We start from the raw sequence: 16,940 nt of genomic DNA on the forward strand, positions 1-16,940 counted from the left end.
TTTGATGTTTTCATTCTCTGTGAGTATAATATTTTTTAAAATGAAAAGTTGGTTTTAATCATTTTCATCGTATGCGAGTGCCCTTTGTGCTTTTGTGCCTTGCTTTCACAGATGACATGGATAACTGTGCTGAAATGGTGGCGATATCTTTTCCCTGAGTAGATTCCATCCATCCTGGGAGGTCTGGAGAGAAGTGATGATTGGGCTGATCCCTGCCCCTGGAGCAAGCTATCATTTTAAGTGCTCTTTGACTTATCTGTGTAAGATGTAATAGCTCTCTGGTAAGCCTATTTGCACATGGTGTGTGGATTGGTGCATCTTTTTGGTTTGCTGTGGGTCACTGTTACCCAGAGGTGCACAGAAGTCTGGTCATGTGGATACTTGTTACCTATTGTTTTGGTATGGACTCTTTTATGTACATTGTGTTGTGTTTAAGTAGAGAATTTATTTATACATATTTTGGAACACTTATCACATGCGTTATTGTATCAGTTTAACAGATTACTTATGAATTTATGTTTTTATTTTATTTAACATAGTGCTTCACTTTTCCTATTTACATTTAAATACTGTTGGTAATATCCCTCAGCATCAGTAGAGAGTGTGGATAAATTCAAAAACTTTTAGACAAGTTTTTTAGTATTTGGCCCCCTTGAACTTTTCAACCTTTTGCCACATTTCAGGCTTCAAACATAAAGATATAAAATTTTAATTTTTTGTGAAGAATCACCAACAAGTGGGACACAATTGTGAAGTGGAACGAAATCTATTGGATATTTTAAACTTTTTTAGCAAATAAAAAACTGAAAAGTGGTGCTTGCAAAATTATTCGGCCCCTTTACTTTCAGTGCAGCAAACTCACTCCAGAAGTTCAGCGAGGATCTCTGAATGATCCAATGTTGTCCTAAATGACTGATGGTGATAAATAGAATCCACCTGTGTGTAATCAAGTCTCTGTACAAATGCACCTGCTCTGTGATAGTCTCAGGGTTCTGTTGAAAGCGCAGAGAGCATCATGAAGACCAAGGAACACACCAGGCAGGTCCGTAATACTGTTGTGGAGAAGTTTAAAGCCGGATTTGGATACAAAAAGATTTCCCAAGCTTTAAACATCCCAAGGAGCACTGTGCAAGCGATCATTTTGAAATGGAAGGAGTATCAGACCACTGTAAATCTACCAAGACCTGGCCGTCCCTCTAAACTTTCAGCTCAGACAAGGAGAAGACTGATCAGAGATGCAGCCAAGAGGCCCATGATCACTCTGGATGAACTGCAGAGAACTACAGCTGAGGTGGGAGAGTCTGTCCATAGGACAACAATCAGTCGTACACTGCACAAATCTGGCCTTTATGGAAGAGTGGCAAGAAGAGAGCCATTTCTCAAAGATATCCATAAAAAGTCTCATCTAAAGTTTGCCACAAGCCACCTGGGAGACACACCAAACATGTGGAAGAAGGTCCTCTGGTCAGATGAAACCAAAATCGAACTTTTTGCCCACAATGCAAAACGATATGTTTGGCGTAAAAGCAACACAGCTCATCACCATCAATACACCATCCTCACTGTCAAACATGGTGGTGGCAGCATCATGGTTTGGGCCTGCTTTTCTTCAGCAGGGACAGGGAAGATGGTTAAAATTGAGGGAAAGATGGATGCAGCCAAATACAGGACCATTCTGGATGAAAACCTGTTGGAGTCTGCAAAAGACCTGAAACTGGGACGGAGATTTATCTTCCAACAAGACAATGATCCCAAACATACAGCAAAATCTACAAAGGAATGGTTCACAAATAAACGTATCCAGGTGTTAGAATGGCCAAGTCAAAGTCCAGACCTGAATCCAATCGAGAATCTGTGGAAAGAGCTGAAAACTGCTGTTCACAAACGCTCTCCATCCAACCTCACTGAGCTCGAGCTGTTTTGCAAGGAAGAATGGGCAAGAGTTTCAGTCTCTCGATGTGCAAAACTGATAGAGACATACCCCAAGCGACTTGCAGCTGTAATCGCAGCAAAAGGTGGCTCTACAAAGTATTAACGCAAGGGGGCCGAATAATTTTGCACTTTTCATTTTTTTATTAGTTAAAAAAGTTTCAAAAATCCAATAGATTTCGTTCCACTTCACAATTGTGTCCCACTTGTTGGTGATTCTTCACAAAAAATAAAAATTTAATATCTTTATGTTTGAAGCCTGAAATGTGGCAAAAGGTTGAAAAGTTCAAGGGGGCCGAATACTTTCGCAAGGGACTATATATATATATTTGTATATAAAAATGCACTACTTATCTATTAAAAAGTGATTCACAGTGTTAAACCTTTCATCCAATCTCTAAATTTATGCATTTGTAAATTCCAAAATCCAAAATAAAGGAATAGTATTGGTAAGAAAAGAATTGTCGATTTAACCAATCTTTTTTTTAAAGGGGTGTGACAGCGGGTGTGGCCTATGCCTACATACTTTTGTTAAAAGGTGTCCCTCATTACCATCTCAGAACGTTTGGAGGTATGCTAATACACTTATATAAAACAAACACAAGAGGGTACCTCCATCTAGGTGTAGCAATTTATTAAAAATAATAAAAGACAATAAAAATGCTCTCGCTAGTTTAAAGAGGGTTCTTGGTGGAATTACAGCTGTGAAGATTTAGGCTGGAACACAGGCAGCAGCGGCTTCTGGATGAAGCAAGTTGGCTACTGCACCAATCAGCACCTCTCTCGGCTGGGTGATGGTGACAGGAAGTGGAGGGGGGGCTGCATGTTTCAGGGCAACAGGACCGCCCCTTTATCAAACCATATGAAGCCTATGTTCCAGCGTGAAGCCTGACAGATGTATTTCCACCAAGAACTCTGCTTCAGCTAGCCGCTTTTCATTATACAACCTTACCAACTATGCAACTATGTAGCATCGCCTGTGCAATCTGATTGGCTGATAAAAGTAACTACAGTACATATGACGTCATTAAGTAAACAGCAAAGAACACAAATTAATTAAACATTGTAGAGGTTATAGTAAGCTAACAAGGATGCTGTTTTTACTTTGAATTTCACTAGGTATAAAAATTGGCATACTGTAAATTGTTACCCACATATTGAACATAATTAATAAAATGTAATCTGTTATGTAACAATCCACAGAAAGAAAAGCTCTTCAAATAGACAATGCTTTCTTCTGACAAATCCAGCCGTTTGGGGAATTGCAGTTCTCTGGATGATATTTATGCTCCGTTCTCAACATACAGTTATTTCCAGGTGAACCCTCTTTAGACTTGTTCCTTTAATGCCAATCAAAGTAACACAATACATTAGAAATAATATAACTACATTTATTGATATCAACTCAACTGAAGTCACTGAAATAGATCGATTAGAATAGAATAGTTAGAAAAAACATTGTACTAATAACTTCTATTTTCACAGTCTTTCACTTTCCTATGTGGCGGTTGTACAGAGTCTATGACTGTGCAGTGAGGCCTCCTTCACATGGCCAGGTAGCTTTAGCAAGAAACATACATTCCAAATGAATAATTATGCTACCAAAATTAGTGTGTGCTCTAAATTGTATCCAGCATTCTTCCTGTTTCTTCTTGCCGGAGGCTGCCATTTTGCTGAAGCCCACAGCTCTTGTGCAGCAGTAAATCTTTAGACTGTCAGCAGATCGACCTCTAATGGCTCTGATTTTCAGCACAGTGAACACAATAGAACAAAATAGAGAACATCTGAGGCTGTGCAGAGCAAGATGAGACAGAATTTTAATGTTTTTAATGTTTTACTTAGCCATGCCCAGCATAAGGGGCCAGCATGAAGTAATCGATCACAACTTAATTTTCTGGCTAAAGTTCCACTTTAGGTAATTTGTATGGAATTGGTTAATGATAATAGATCATCCCCAGCAGCAACAGATACCCCCAGTAACAAAAGACCCCCACAAAAACAATAGAACCCCCACCAGGAACAATATACACCCCAGTAACAATAGATTCCCCATCAGCAATAATAAACCTGTCCCAGCGACAATAGAGATTCCTGCTGGCAACAAAAGATACCCAGCTGCCAGCATCAATAGACCCCCCCCCCCCTCAACAGTAGATCCTCCCCAACAACATAAAAACCCCAGAGCCACAAAATACCCCCAACCAACAACAAAAGATCCTCCCTGCACCTGCTGTAGACACCATCAGAAACACCAGCACCAGTTACAATAGACCCCCAGCAGCCAGGATTAATAGATCCTCCATATATACAGTGCCTTGAAAAAGTATTCATTCATACCCCTTGAAATTAGATTTTTGTAATTTTACAACCAAAAACTTAAATGTATTTTATTGGGGTTTTATGCGATAGACCAACACAAAATGGCACATAGTTGTGAAGTAGCAAGAAAATTATAAATGTTTTTCATTTTTTTTTTTACAAATAATTATGTATAGAGTGTGGCGGGCATTTGCATTGCACTGTGTATTGTAAGGGATTAGCTCAGTAGCGGGGTGTGCAGGACCCCCTAGATGAGTCACAGTACAGTGAAGTTTCACAGAGAGACAGCAGGATCTTTGTTAAAGCAAAACGGTGGTTTATTTACATGTCTGTGGTTACCAAGTGCACTTATCAAAACAGGTAAAATAAAACAAAACAGAAAATAAACCCTTGCCACTTTGGGCATATAACTAGAAAAACACAGGAGCATGACTACTTGTTCTGCCATAGCCTACTCCTGTCCAGACACTTGACGGTCACACAGAAATGGACAGAGGTTTTTAGTCACACAAACTTAAAGTGGTTGTAAACCTTTACATACCACTTTTACCTACAGGTAAGCCTGTTATAAGGCTTACCTGTAGGTACTGGAAATATCTCTTAAACCTGCACGGTTTAGGAGATACTTACCATATACGCTTGTGCTATCATCATTGGCGCATGCGCACTGAAGTAAGGCATGATCGTCCCATTTTTACAGGGCCCGTGCTGTGACTGTTGGCTCCTGTGCGCATACGCAGGAGTGATGTCATGTGACTCCGGCCAGTCACAGAAGGAAAAGGGATGAAGATGGATGCGGTCATACAAAAACAATCAGTGTACAAGAACCTGGGACAAAAACATCTCCCATCCTGGACACAACCCATAGATTTTCTTGGCTTCCTGTCACAATATAATATATTATTGCGATACCTGCCTTTACACACACATGAACTTTAAAGGCATTCCAGTCTTAGTCCGTAGGGTTCAATATTGAGTTGGCCCACCCTTTGCAGCTATAACAGCTTCAACTCTTCTGGGAAGGCTGTCCACAAGGTTTAGGAGTGTGTCTATGGGAATGTTTGACCATTCTTCCAGAAACGCATTTGTGAGGTCAGTCACTGATGTGGACAAGAAGGCCTGGATCGCAGTCTCCACTCTAATTCATCCCAAAGGTATTCTATCGGGTTGAGGTCCAAACTCTGTGCAAGCCAGTTAAGTCCCCATACCCCAAACTCGCTCATTCATGTCTTTATGGACCTTGCTTTGTGCACTGGTCCAAATCATTTGGCTGAAGGAGGATTATGGTGTGGGGTTGTTTTTCAGGGGGTTGAACGTGGCCCCTTAGTTCCAGTGAAGGGAACTCTTAGGGTGTCAGCATACCAATACATTTTGGAAAATTTTATGCTCCCAACTTTGTGGAAACTGTTTGAGGATGGCCCCTTCCTATTCCAACATGACTGCGCACCAGTTTACAATCAAGGTTCATAAAGACATGGATGAGCAAGACTCTTGACCTTACCCCGATAGAACACCTTTGGGATGAATTAGAGCGGAGAATGTGAGCCAAGTCTTCTCACCCACATTAGTGCCTGACCTCACAAATGCCCTTCTGGAAGAATGGTCAAACATTCCCATAGACACACTCCTAAACCATGCGGACAGCCTTACCAGAAGAGCTGAAGCTGTTATAGCTACAAAGGGTGGGCCAACGCAATATTGAACCCTACGGACTAAGATTGGGATGCCTTTAAAGTTAATATGTATGTAAAGGCAGACATCACAATAGTTTTAGTAATATAGTGTATACTATATTGCCAAAAGTATTGGGACACCCCTTCCTTCAAATCTTTGAATTCAGGTGTTCCAATCACCTCCATGGTCACATGTGTATAAAATCAAGCATCTAGGCATGCAGCCTGCTTCTACAAAAAATTGTGTAAGAATTGGTCACTCTCAGAAGCTCAGTGAATTAAAGTGTGGTACCGTGATAGGTTACCACTCATGCAATAAGTTCATCCATTAGTGGTATTATAACAAAATGTAAGCAACTTGGAACAACAGCAACTCAGCCACAAAGTGGTAGGCCACGTAAAATGACAGTGCAGGGTCAGTGCATGCTGAAGCTCACCGTGCGTAGAAGTCACCAACTGGCTGCAGAGTCAATAGCTACAAACCTCCAAACTTCATGTGGCCTTCAGATTAGCACAACAGTGTGTAGAGAGCTTCATGGATTGGGTTTCCGAGCAGGTGTATCCAAGCCTTACATCCCCAAGTGCAATGTAAAACGTCGGATGCAGTGGTGTAAAGCCCGCCGCCACTGGACTCTAGAGCAGTGGAGATGTGTTCTCTCAAGTGATGAATCGCTCTTCTCTGTCTGGCAATCCCATGGACCTGTCTGAGTTTGGTGGTTGCCAGGAGAACGGTACTTGCCTGACTGCACTGTGCCAAGTGTAAAGTTTGGTGGAGGGGGGATTATGTTGTGGGGTTGGGCTTGGCATCTTAGTTTCAGTGAAGGGAACTTTTAAGGCATCAGCGTTCCAAGACATTTTGGACAATTTCATGCTCTAAACTTTGCGAGGAGAGTTTGGGGAGGGCCCTTTCCTGTTTCAACATGACTGCGCACTGGTGCACACAGCAAGGTCCATGGATGAGTGAGTTTGGGATGAAGGAAATTGACTGGCCTGCACAAAGTCCTGACCTCGACCCAATAAAACACCTTTGGGATGAATTAGAGCAGTGAATGCAAGCCAGGTCTTCTCATCCAACATCAGTGCCTGACCTCAAATATGCACTTTTGGTATAATGGTCAAACATTCCCATAGACACACTCCTAATCCTTGTGGACAGCCTTTTGAGAGTTAAAGAGAGTTATAGAGTTAAAGCTGTTATAGCTGCAAAGGGTGGGCCAACTCAGTATTGAACCCTACGAACTAAGACTGGGATGCCATTGAAATTCATGTGCGTGTAAAGGCAGTATATACAATATATACGTGTGTGTGTATATATTTCTAAGGGGATCTAGTAACTTTTTGACTAATAAATGCAAGCACAACCTAAGGTCTCTTTTAGTTGTTTTTGTAAGTTTTTGCGCAGTTTTAGAGCTTCGCCCATTTGGTGGCTTTCTGTGGGAGGTGAGGATTTGTGACCATTTAAAAGGCCATCTATTCTGAGGTTGGTTTAGCTCTGAGGAAAGGGGCATGACCCCCCAAAACGCATCAGACAACCAACCATTTGATCCTTGGATGAGTTTTACTGCGTTCAAGCTGGAGTAGATCAGTTTTGCTTGATGTTTTTATTGACATGTGAGTATCCATTTGTCTTTGTGGATTCAATAAACGTATTTATGGTAATGTATGATGTGTTGGTGCCCTTCTGTGTTTTTTTTTGTCTCTTTTAGTTGTTTCTTATTTGACCTTTGTGAGGATTAGGTTATTTAGGAATGCTGATGCGTGCATCCAACATGATTGTGCGCTGGGTGAATATTAGTGGCTGTCAAAATACTTCCTTTCCTAAATACTTTAACTACTATTTGTTCTACTTTGTTAAACTGATAAAAGTATTTTAAGACGGAGAAGAATTAATTAATAAAAACATTGGAAATATATGCAAAGCATTCAAATCAATAACAACACATAATGCATCAATAAAAGTACTAGAAAATAAATGATGATGATAAACAAAAGTGGAATTTAAAAAATCAACTTCCAATGCTTAAAAGCCTGACACATTTGCAAAAATGCAGATATTTAATTTCAAATGGCTATTAGCCCTTGTACACACGGTCGGACATTCCAACAACCAAATCCATCGATTTTGTCCGACGGATTTTGTCCGAAACTGTTGCATACACACAGTCGGACAAAGTTGTCAGAAAATCCGATCGTACTTAACGTGATGACGTTATTTCGTTAGGACAGGACTACGTTCAGGCTAGTAGCCAATAGCTTTGGTCTGGGAATTTGATCTGAGCATGCGTGGCACTTTGTCTGATCGGAATTCTCTACACATGATTGGACAAAGTCCGATCGGATCATTTTGTTGGAAAATTTTATAGCCCAGCTGGAAAACTTGGTCTGTCAGATACTCCGACGGAAACAGTCCGATGGAGCCCACACACTGTCGGATTATCCGACAACAGGGTCCTATCGGACATTGTCCATCGGAATGTCCGACCGTGTGTACAAGGGCTTAGAGATATAAGCTAAAGTAGAGCATTGTTTAAAACGTACTCACCTAAAATCAATGCAAGAGCCACAATTTTCCCAAACCCACTTATTTGTGTTCATTTCAAAATGATAGCCGATCCAGTAAGTGTTATCTGTTTGATTTTCTATAAATATCTGTCCATTAAAAATATATTAAAATGCATTAAAACATAGCTTTATAGTTGACCTATACCATAAATGTAGGGATGCACCAAAACCACTTTTTTTAGCTTCCAGTACGAGTACAGATACTTTTTTGAGTACGAGTACAGATACTTTTTTGAGTACGAGTACAGATACTTTTTTAAGTACTCGCCTATATCAATTACTGATACCTATTTCCAGCATTTAGGGAGATCAAGATGAGGAGGAGAAAGTGATGGGGGGTCTCCATCATGTATCAGTGTGCTGTGTAATATTGGAAAAAAGAGTGGGTTGCGCTACAAAAAACTACTAAACAAAAAATACACCTACGTGAGAAAAACTCCAAAAACTTTGACTTAATAACTTATCAATCTATGCGGAAAGATTTTAAGTGCAAAGAAATTTAAATAAGTATATAAAGATGAAAGGTGCTATGAAGACAGCAAATATACCTTGATATTATTCATACAAACACCAACATGATAGTGGATACTCAAATAAATGTGAAAATTAAAGAAAAGGGTGAGCTACACAAAAAATAAAATTAATAATTGTAAGCGGAAAAACCCCTACATAAAGATGTAATAAACTCTAAAGAATAGCTATTAAGTTAATAACTATACCCAAAGGTGGAATTACACTGGGTATAAATAGCAAATATGTACCAATATTAACAATAAGGATTCCTTATATAAATTATCATAATGTAATGTGAACCTACAAAAAAACAATGTATCATCCAATAACCAGTTAACCTAAACATTAATAAACCATCGTTATATGTGGCAAAAAATTATAACATAAAATATTGGAGTGTTCATAAAGTCCATAGAGAGTCTCTATTTGCAAAGTATTCCACGGTGAGATAGTGACAACATAGGTATCCAAAACGAACGTGACCCGTGTATAACCTCCACCATAGATATTACTGCCGCTTACCGAAGGTTTATGGTTCCTTATTACAGAGAACCATGCAGAGCGGATGACTGATTCCCCCAGTCCAGGGTTTTCACAGATGGATGCGAAGGAACTCTGGGACCCGTTCGCCTCTCAATACACTCCCGCTCACAGGTTTACATAAAAAGTAATAAAACTCACAATAGTGTAAAACCCAAATAAATTTTAATCGAACGTAAGAGACAAATGCGCACTTACAGAAATGAAGATTAAAGCGATCGTTAAGCAAATCGGAGCCGGCCGGTCTCGATTCGCGCCCAATACTTCCGCAAACAAACAACACGAGATGGTGGCGTCAGGACGTCGCTCCTCCTCCCTACGCGTTTCGTCACTATAGGACGTGGTCACGTCCTATAGTGAGTTTTATTACTTTTTATGTAAACCTGTGAGCGGGAGTGTATTGAGAGGCGAACGGGTCCCAGAGTTCCTTCGCATCCATCTGTGAAAACCCTGGACTGGGGGAATCAGTCATCCGCTCTGCATGGTTTCGTCACTATAGGACGTCCTATAGTGACGAAACGCGTAGGGAGGAGGAGCGACGTCCTGACGCCACCATCTCGTGTTGTTTGTTTGCGGAAGTATTGGGCGCGAATCGAGACCGGCCGGCTCCGATTTGCTTAACGATCGTTTTAATCTTCATTTCTGTAAGTGCGCATTTGTCTCTTACGTTCGATTAAAATTTATTTGGGTTTTACACTATTGTGAGTTTTATTACTTTTTATGTAAACCTGTGAGCGGGAGCGTATTGAGAGGCGAACGGGTTCCAGAGTTCCTTCGCATCCATCTGTGAAAACCCTGGACTGGGGGAATCAGTCATCCGCTCTGCATGGTTCTCTGTAATAAGGAACCATAAACCTTCGGTAAGCGGCAGTAATATCTATGGTGGAGGTTATACACGGGTCACGTTCGTTTTGGATACCTATGTTGTCACTATCTCACCGTGGAATACTTTGCAAATAGAGACTCTCTATGGACTTTATGAACACTCCAATATTTTATGTTATAATTTTTTGCCACATATAACGATGGTTTATTAATGTTTAGGTTAACTGGTTATTGGATGATACATTGTTTTTTTGTAGGTTCACATTACATTATGATAATTTATATAAGGAATCCTTATTGTTAATATTGGTACATATTTGCTATTTATACCCAGTGTAATTCCACCTTTGGGTATAGTTATTAACTTAATAGCTATTCTTTAGAGTTTATTACATCTTTATGTAGGGGTTTTTCCGCTTACAATTATTAATTTTATTTTTTGTGTAGCTCACCCTTTTCTTTAATTTTCACATTTATTTGAGTATCCACTATCATGTTGGTGTTTGTATGAATAATATCAAGGTATATTTGCTGTCTTCATAGCACCTTTCATCTTTATATACTTATTTAAATTTCTTTGCACTTAAAATCTTTCCGCATAGGATTGATAAGTTATTAAGTCAAAGTTTTTGGAGTTTTTCTCACGTAGGTGTATTTTTTGTTTAGTAGTTTTTTGTAGCGCAACCCACTCTTTTTTCCTTTATGCCAAATGTAGTATAACATTTGGGTTGCTGCTTCCTTCTAGTTTCTATTTGATAAGCGCGGCTTTTCCTCTTTTTTCTATGCTGTGTAATATTACCATTTGGATGAGACCAAGTGATGAAGAAACACAGCACTCCCAACAATCAGCACTGTTGGCATCACAGCTAGGAGGACCATGCTATCGTCCTACGTCCTCCTCCAGTCCCATCTCCTCCATTCCACGTCTCCCTTGTCCTGCAGTCCATACAACGTGCTTGAGTGTAGGTGTAAGTAACATAAAATATAGGGTATTGAGTGCAGAAGTCAGGATGAGAGTGGAATGTGGGAGAGAGAAAGAGACAAAGGGGTAGGAGAGAGAAAGATGACAGTAAAATGGAGAGAGAAGTGGGGAAAGAATGTGGGGGGAGAGAGGGGGGACAAAGAGAGAGACAAAAAGGCAAAAGAAAGAGAGAAAGGAGAGATTCTCTATGGGACTACAAATCCCAGCATGGCAGAATTCCATTCCTCAGCTCACACAGAACAAGGAAATGTTCAAAAGAGGAGTCAATACAGACTCAGAGTGCCCCAAAAGAGCAGGTTTCCCCTATCAGAGTGACCCCATAGAGCAGATGTCCCCATCAGAGTGACCCCATACAGCAGGTGCCCCTATGAGAATGACCCCATACAACAGGTGTCTCCATCAGAGTAGCCCCATAGAACAGGTTTCCCCATCAGAGTGTCCCCCACAGAGCAGGTTTCCCCTATCAGAGTGACCCCATAGAGCAGGTGTCCCCATCAGAGTGACTCCATACAACAGATATCCCCATTGGAGTGCCCCCATAGAGCAGGTGTCCCCATCAGAGAAAATGTGCCCCCATGAGATTGCCCCATAAATTATGTGTTCCCGTCAGAGTGCTCCAAAGAGCGGGTGTCCCCATCAGAGTGTCCCCATAGAGCATGTGTCCCCATCAGAGTGACCCCATCAGAGAGTATGTGTCCTCATCAAAGTGCCCCTATCAGAGAGTAGGTGGCCCCATCAGAGTGACCCCATTAGATTGCCCCTATCAGAGTGCCCCTGTAAGGGAACTGTGCGCCCGGCACACAGGGGACCACAGGTGCCTGTGAGCGCCTATGAGCATGCGCGTGCATGGCGCATGGCTACACACGCAGGAGTGTGCCTTAGCGCTAGTTGGTGACAGTTAGCCTTTTTAAAGGGGGCTCCAGCAGTAGATCAGTGCTGACTGGTCTTTCAGCTTGTTCCCGTTACTCTGAAACCCACACTGTCTGTCTGATTACCCGTTGCTGACCTTGGCTCCCGTTGACCCTACTCTGAACTCTACTATACCTAATCTTTGGTTCCTGATCCCGGCTTCCCATCTGACCCGTCTCTGCCTGATGTTCCAGTACCCTGCTTCCCGCCTGTTGACGAACCTGGCTATTCCTGTGACCTTGCTCAGGTACGCTGCTCGGCCCAGCGTTACTGCCCGAGTGTTTGCCACCACAGTCCTGTGACCAGCTGCGACTTCCTGCTCTGCAACCACAGTCCTGTGACCAGCTGCAACTTCCTGCAACAGGATCCTGGGCTTCCACCTGCAGGCACTCGTGTGCCTCCTGTCCCTTGGCTCCTTCTGTTCCACTCTCAGCGGGACCTGGGCTGGAGATACAAGAGAGGCCGATCTCATAATTTCAGTCTCCCCTCAGGTACGTGACAGCCCCCCACAGTGTCCTCCATTAGAGTGACCTCATCAGAGTGTCCCCCATCAGAGTGTCCCCCATCAGAGGTGGGAGCCATTACAAGGTAGAAAAGTGTACCTGGATAAGTCCTTTCAGGCAGGAAGGCAAGGGGCAGGAGTGGAAGCTTGAAGAAGAAGCATGCTGCAGGGGGCAGGAGTGGAAGCTTGAAGAAGAAGCATGCTGCAGGGGGCAGAAGATGGGTGGAGGAACTTGCTGAAGAGGGCAGGGTGCACAGAGGATGTCATTGGTTGCTAGGACTATGGCGGTCCTAGCAGCCAATGACAGTACTGCAGCAGAAATTTAGCACTGCAGATTTGCAGGCACGGTCTGCCATTTAATTAAGGTTGCTGTATAGTATACACAGCCAGGAAAGAACCATAGCACTACATACTGAAATAGAACACAAAAAAGCAGCGCTCAATGGGTAAAATCATAAGTCATATAAAGTACGTCTAAACTGGTAGATAGATGAACAATCCCTGCACAGTTCTGTATAGGACTGTGGGATATAAAAACAAATGCAGCAGTCATACAGTATAAAGCATCAAAATAATAATACGTTTAAAATGTTTTTTTTTTTTAAAAGCAAAGCGGTACCACACAGAAAAACTGGGTAGGAGGATGGTAGTATAGTCCAGGTTGCTTGCTGGTAAGATGCTGGTAAGATGTAAAAAGTAAATTACCTGACCCATATGGAGAACGGTGACAGCCCGGTGGAGAGGAGATGATACCCAGCCCGATAGCAGCACACAGGAGCCTTGGCTCCGTGGGTCTGCCAGTTGGAAAACTGCACCTGCAAGATGACACTCTGGTGTCTGCTGGTGAGGAGCTAGGGCTGAACAATGAGGAACGGTTGTGCCAAAATGCCAGATGTAAACACTGTAATCCACACTGGAACAGGGGAGCCAGTATATACACTATACCAAGTGCTTTTGAACCTCAGTCACATTCATGTATTAAATAAATATAGTATTGACTGGGAAGTACATATCATTTGTATATACTCTGTACTCACACTCGTATAGAAATGGTTACATAAATAATTAATAAAAAAAATACATATATATATTATAAATAATATATATATATATATATATATATATATATATATATATATATATATATATATATATATATATATATATGGTAATAAAATAGATACAAATAAATAAATATAAAAGTAAATAATAAAAAAACACAAAAATAAACATGCAAAAATACAAAAAATAAATAAAGTTTAAATTTAAATTTAAAACTACACGTGTCTATACACATTGTAGATAAAAAGTATTACTGCTGAAACAAGGTGTTACTAGACTTAAAGCGAAATAACTCACTATAAGAAAATCAATAGAGCTTGATAAAGAGAACATGAAAATGCCATAAAGGTAAATGTGATGTGTCAAAACTAAAAATGTATGTACACAAGAAGCAACCGTAAAGTAATGACCAGTATTAAGTGATACACACATGGAAAAAGGCCCTGATGAACAACCATAACTTGAATATAGAGATGTATACATATTCCCACCTACGAACATCTCATGGTGGTCATATCTGCGAGTACAACAAATCCAAAGAGCCAAATAGCCGGACATAAAGCAACAAAAAACGCATCCCCCATTATCATGAGGTTTTCCTTCCTTTGATGGCCTCAATGAGGAACTCGATATTCAAAGTATCATGTGACCATGCCACATGGGGCATCTTTTGTTGCAATATATGTCCCGGTTCTCTGATGATACAATTTAATTCAGTTTAATGTGTCAATATTATTATTGAGATGGCCTATCAGGGGAAATTGTTATACAACAAAGGATATTGAGCAGAGTATCATTGTGTGTTAACTGATGTGTTTTAAATGCAATGTTTATGTTGAGCATGTCCTTTAGTTGCTGAGATTAAAGATGGATTTATTCACTAAGGCGATTGATTATTAGGTGTCAGGTGAGTGCAATTCCTATAGAGTGATATCACATGGTGTGGTGATGGTGGAACATTGTTTCAGTTGGTATGAACTGTTTTATTAACATGAGAAATTACCCAGCACCTGGACTGTCACAATTTTTATAATTTTAAAAGTGCTATTTTTTAACATGCATTTCTTATTGACTTTTATTTATTTTTAATTTATATATGTTTTTTGGAGCGCTGCTTAAGCTGGAAAGGACCTATTTTCTTGGACATTTTTTGCCTTCTTTTGAAAGTTATATCTGATTATAGCAGCTGCTTAGTCCTTTATATTTTTTCATCTTGAGCACTGGATAAGTGACCCTGTCTACTTTTTGTGAATATCTCCTAAATGTGCACCGTTTTGGAGATATTCGCTTGTTTGACAGCCGACAGGAGACTTTTAATGTCATTATATTTTACAGATAGGCTATTACCTTATGTAAATAGTTGTGTATCATAAATATACATACCATCTGCTCTTCATACTCAAAAGTCAGAAGATGAGAATTCCTTGCAATGCAAATATTGCGACTATTATTCCATGTTTCACATTTTTGAGAAGAAGAAATTAAGTAGCAGTTATCTTGAAACAAATGCCAACCAGTGGGACATAATCTGCATTCTGAAATTAGAGATTTAACAATACACAAATCAATTTTATTTCTGTTTTTATTGGGTAGAATAGTTAAATACTTACATTGTTTAGTTTGAAAGGATTAATTAGTGTCAGTAATGCCGCGTACACACGATCAAACTATCACGTGGACTTGGTCCACCCGTGTGTGGGCTCCGGCAGACTTTTCCTTTCCAAAAGTCCAGCGGACTTATAAAGAAGTTTTGACTCAAAATTGTCCGCCGGACTCAGCAATCCGGCAGACAATCCGGCCGTCTGTGTGCTAGTCTGCCGGACTTTTGAAATGAACGGACTTGCCCACACAAAAGAAAAGTCTGTTCATTTTGAACGTGGCTCCAGGTAGACGGGACTATCGAAGGAGGTCGATGATTGACACGTTGCTGGCCCCGTCACCTGGTAGGGACTTAAAGGGGAAGCCCTACAGTGAAAAAAATGCAGTGGGGGTCCCCCCAAAGTCCATACCAGACCCTTATCCGAGCACGCAGCCTGGCCAGTCAGGAAAGGGGGTGGGGACGAGCGAGTGCCCCCCTCCTGAGCCGTACCAGGCCGCGTGCCCTCAACATGGGGGGTGCTTTGGGGAAGGGGGGGTCTGCGCCCCCCCCACCCCAAAGCACCTTGTCCCCATGTTGATGAGGACAAGGGCCTCTTCCCGACAACCCTGGCTGTTGGTTGTCGGGGTCTGTGGGCGGGGGCTTATCGGAATCCGGGAGCTCCCTTTAATAAGGGGGCCCCTAGATACCGGCCCCTCACCCTATGGGAATGTGTATTGGGGTGCCATGTACCCCTACCCATTCACCTGGTGAAAAAAGTTTAAAGAAAAAAACACAACACATATTTTTAAAATAATTTATTGCACAGCTCCGGTGGTCTTCCGTCTTGGGGGGTCTTCTCGCCGGACTCCTCCGCTTTCTTCTGCTAGCTCTTTTACTAGCGGAGGAGCCCGGCTTTCTTCTTCGTCATCGCCGGCGCCGTCCGGGGGTCTTCTTCCGACTTCGGGGGTCTTGTCCCCCTCTTCAGTTCTTCTTCCCGGGCCTCCGCTTTCTTCTTCCAGCTCTTTTACTAGCGGTGGCCCGGTCTTCTGTTGCCGACGCAGCCGCCTTCTCTTCTTCTCTTCTTCTTCCTTGAGATGTTGACTCAACGCTCTCTCTGGCCACAATGACAGGGGCGCGTTGTGCAGCAACTTATATAGGGACAATGGGCAGGGTCACGGATGATGTCACATGGTGACCCCGCCCCCTTATGATGTCACAGTCCCGGAGGATGCTATGATATATACTGAATTTTTTTTTATACTAGTAATGAATGCGATCATCATCTTATAGCGGAACTGCAATATTAGGGTGAGCAATCTAACACTAACTGACACTTTGTGTGCCACGCTGCACAAATATGGTAATAAAATGGGTAAGCTTTTAGCAAGGCTCTGCAAAAGACTAAACCATCCCACATATATTAACTCTCTACGAGATGGCTCAGGCACCAATAAAACTACACCAAAGGAGGTCAATGAAATTATGTTAAAATTTTACTCCTCCCTATATGCTCCTGACCCTATTGAAAAGAGTATCGCTCAAAAA

The 16,940-nt window shown here is 41.5% G+C and overlaps 1 protein-coding gene across 2 annotated transcripts in view; it reads right to left on the reverse strand.

The window, feature by feature from the left end:
- Positions 1 to 2,538: 2,538 nt before the first annotated feature.
- The window catches only part of LOC143930769 (natural killer cells antigen CD94-like), a 32,132-nt gene continuing 17,730 nt past the window's right edge, over positions 2,539 to 16,940 (reverse strand). For both annotated transcript variants that reach the window (XM_077455346.1, XM_077455345.1), the window contains 3 exons: positions 15,200 to 15,351; positions 8,464 to 8,570; positions 2,539 to 3,269 (listed from right to left, as the gene is read on the reverse strand). In XM_077455346.1, the coding sequence (XP_077311472.1) occupies positions 3,146 to 3,269; positions 8,464 to 8,570; positions 15,200 to 15,351 (383 nt within the window). In that variant the 3' untranslated portion in view covers positions 2,539 to 3,145. The remainder of the gene's footprint in view (positions 3,270 to 8,463; positions 8,571 to 15,199; positions 15,352 to 16,940) is intronic.

Source organism: Lithobates pipiens, unplaced genomic scaffold (genome assembly GCF_037356315.1).
Source record: "Lithobates pipiens isolate NorthernLeopardFrog02 unplaced genomic scaffold, aLitPip1_a1.2 Scaffold_25, whole genome shotgun sequence".
Lineage (NCBI taxonomy): Eukaryota > Metazoa > Chordata > Amphibia > Anura > Ranidae > Lithobates > Lithobates pipiens.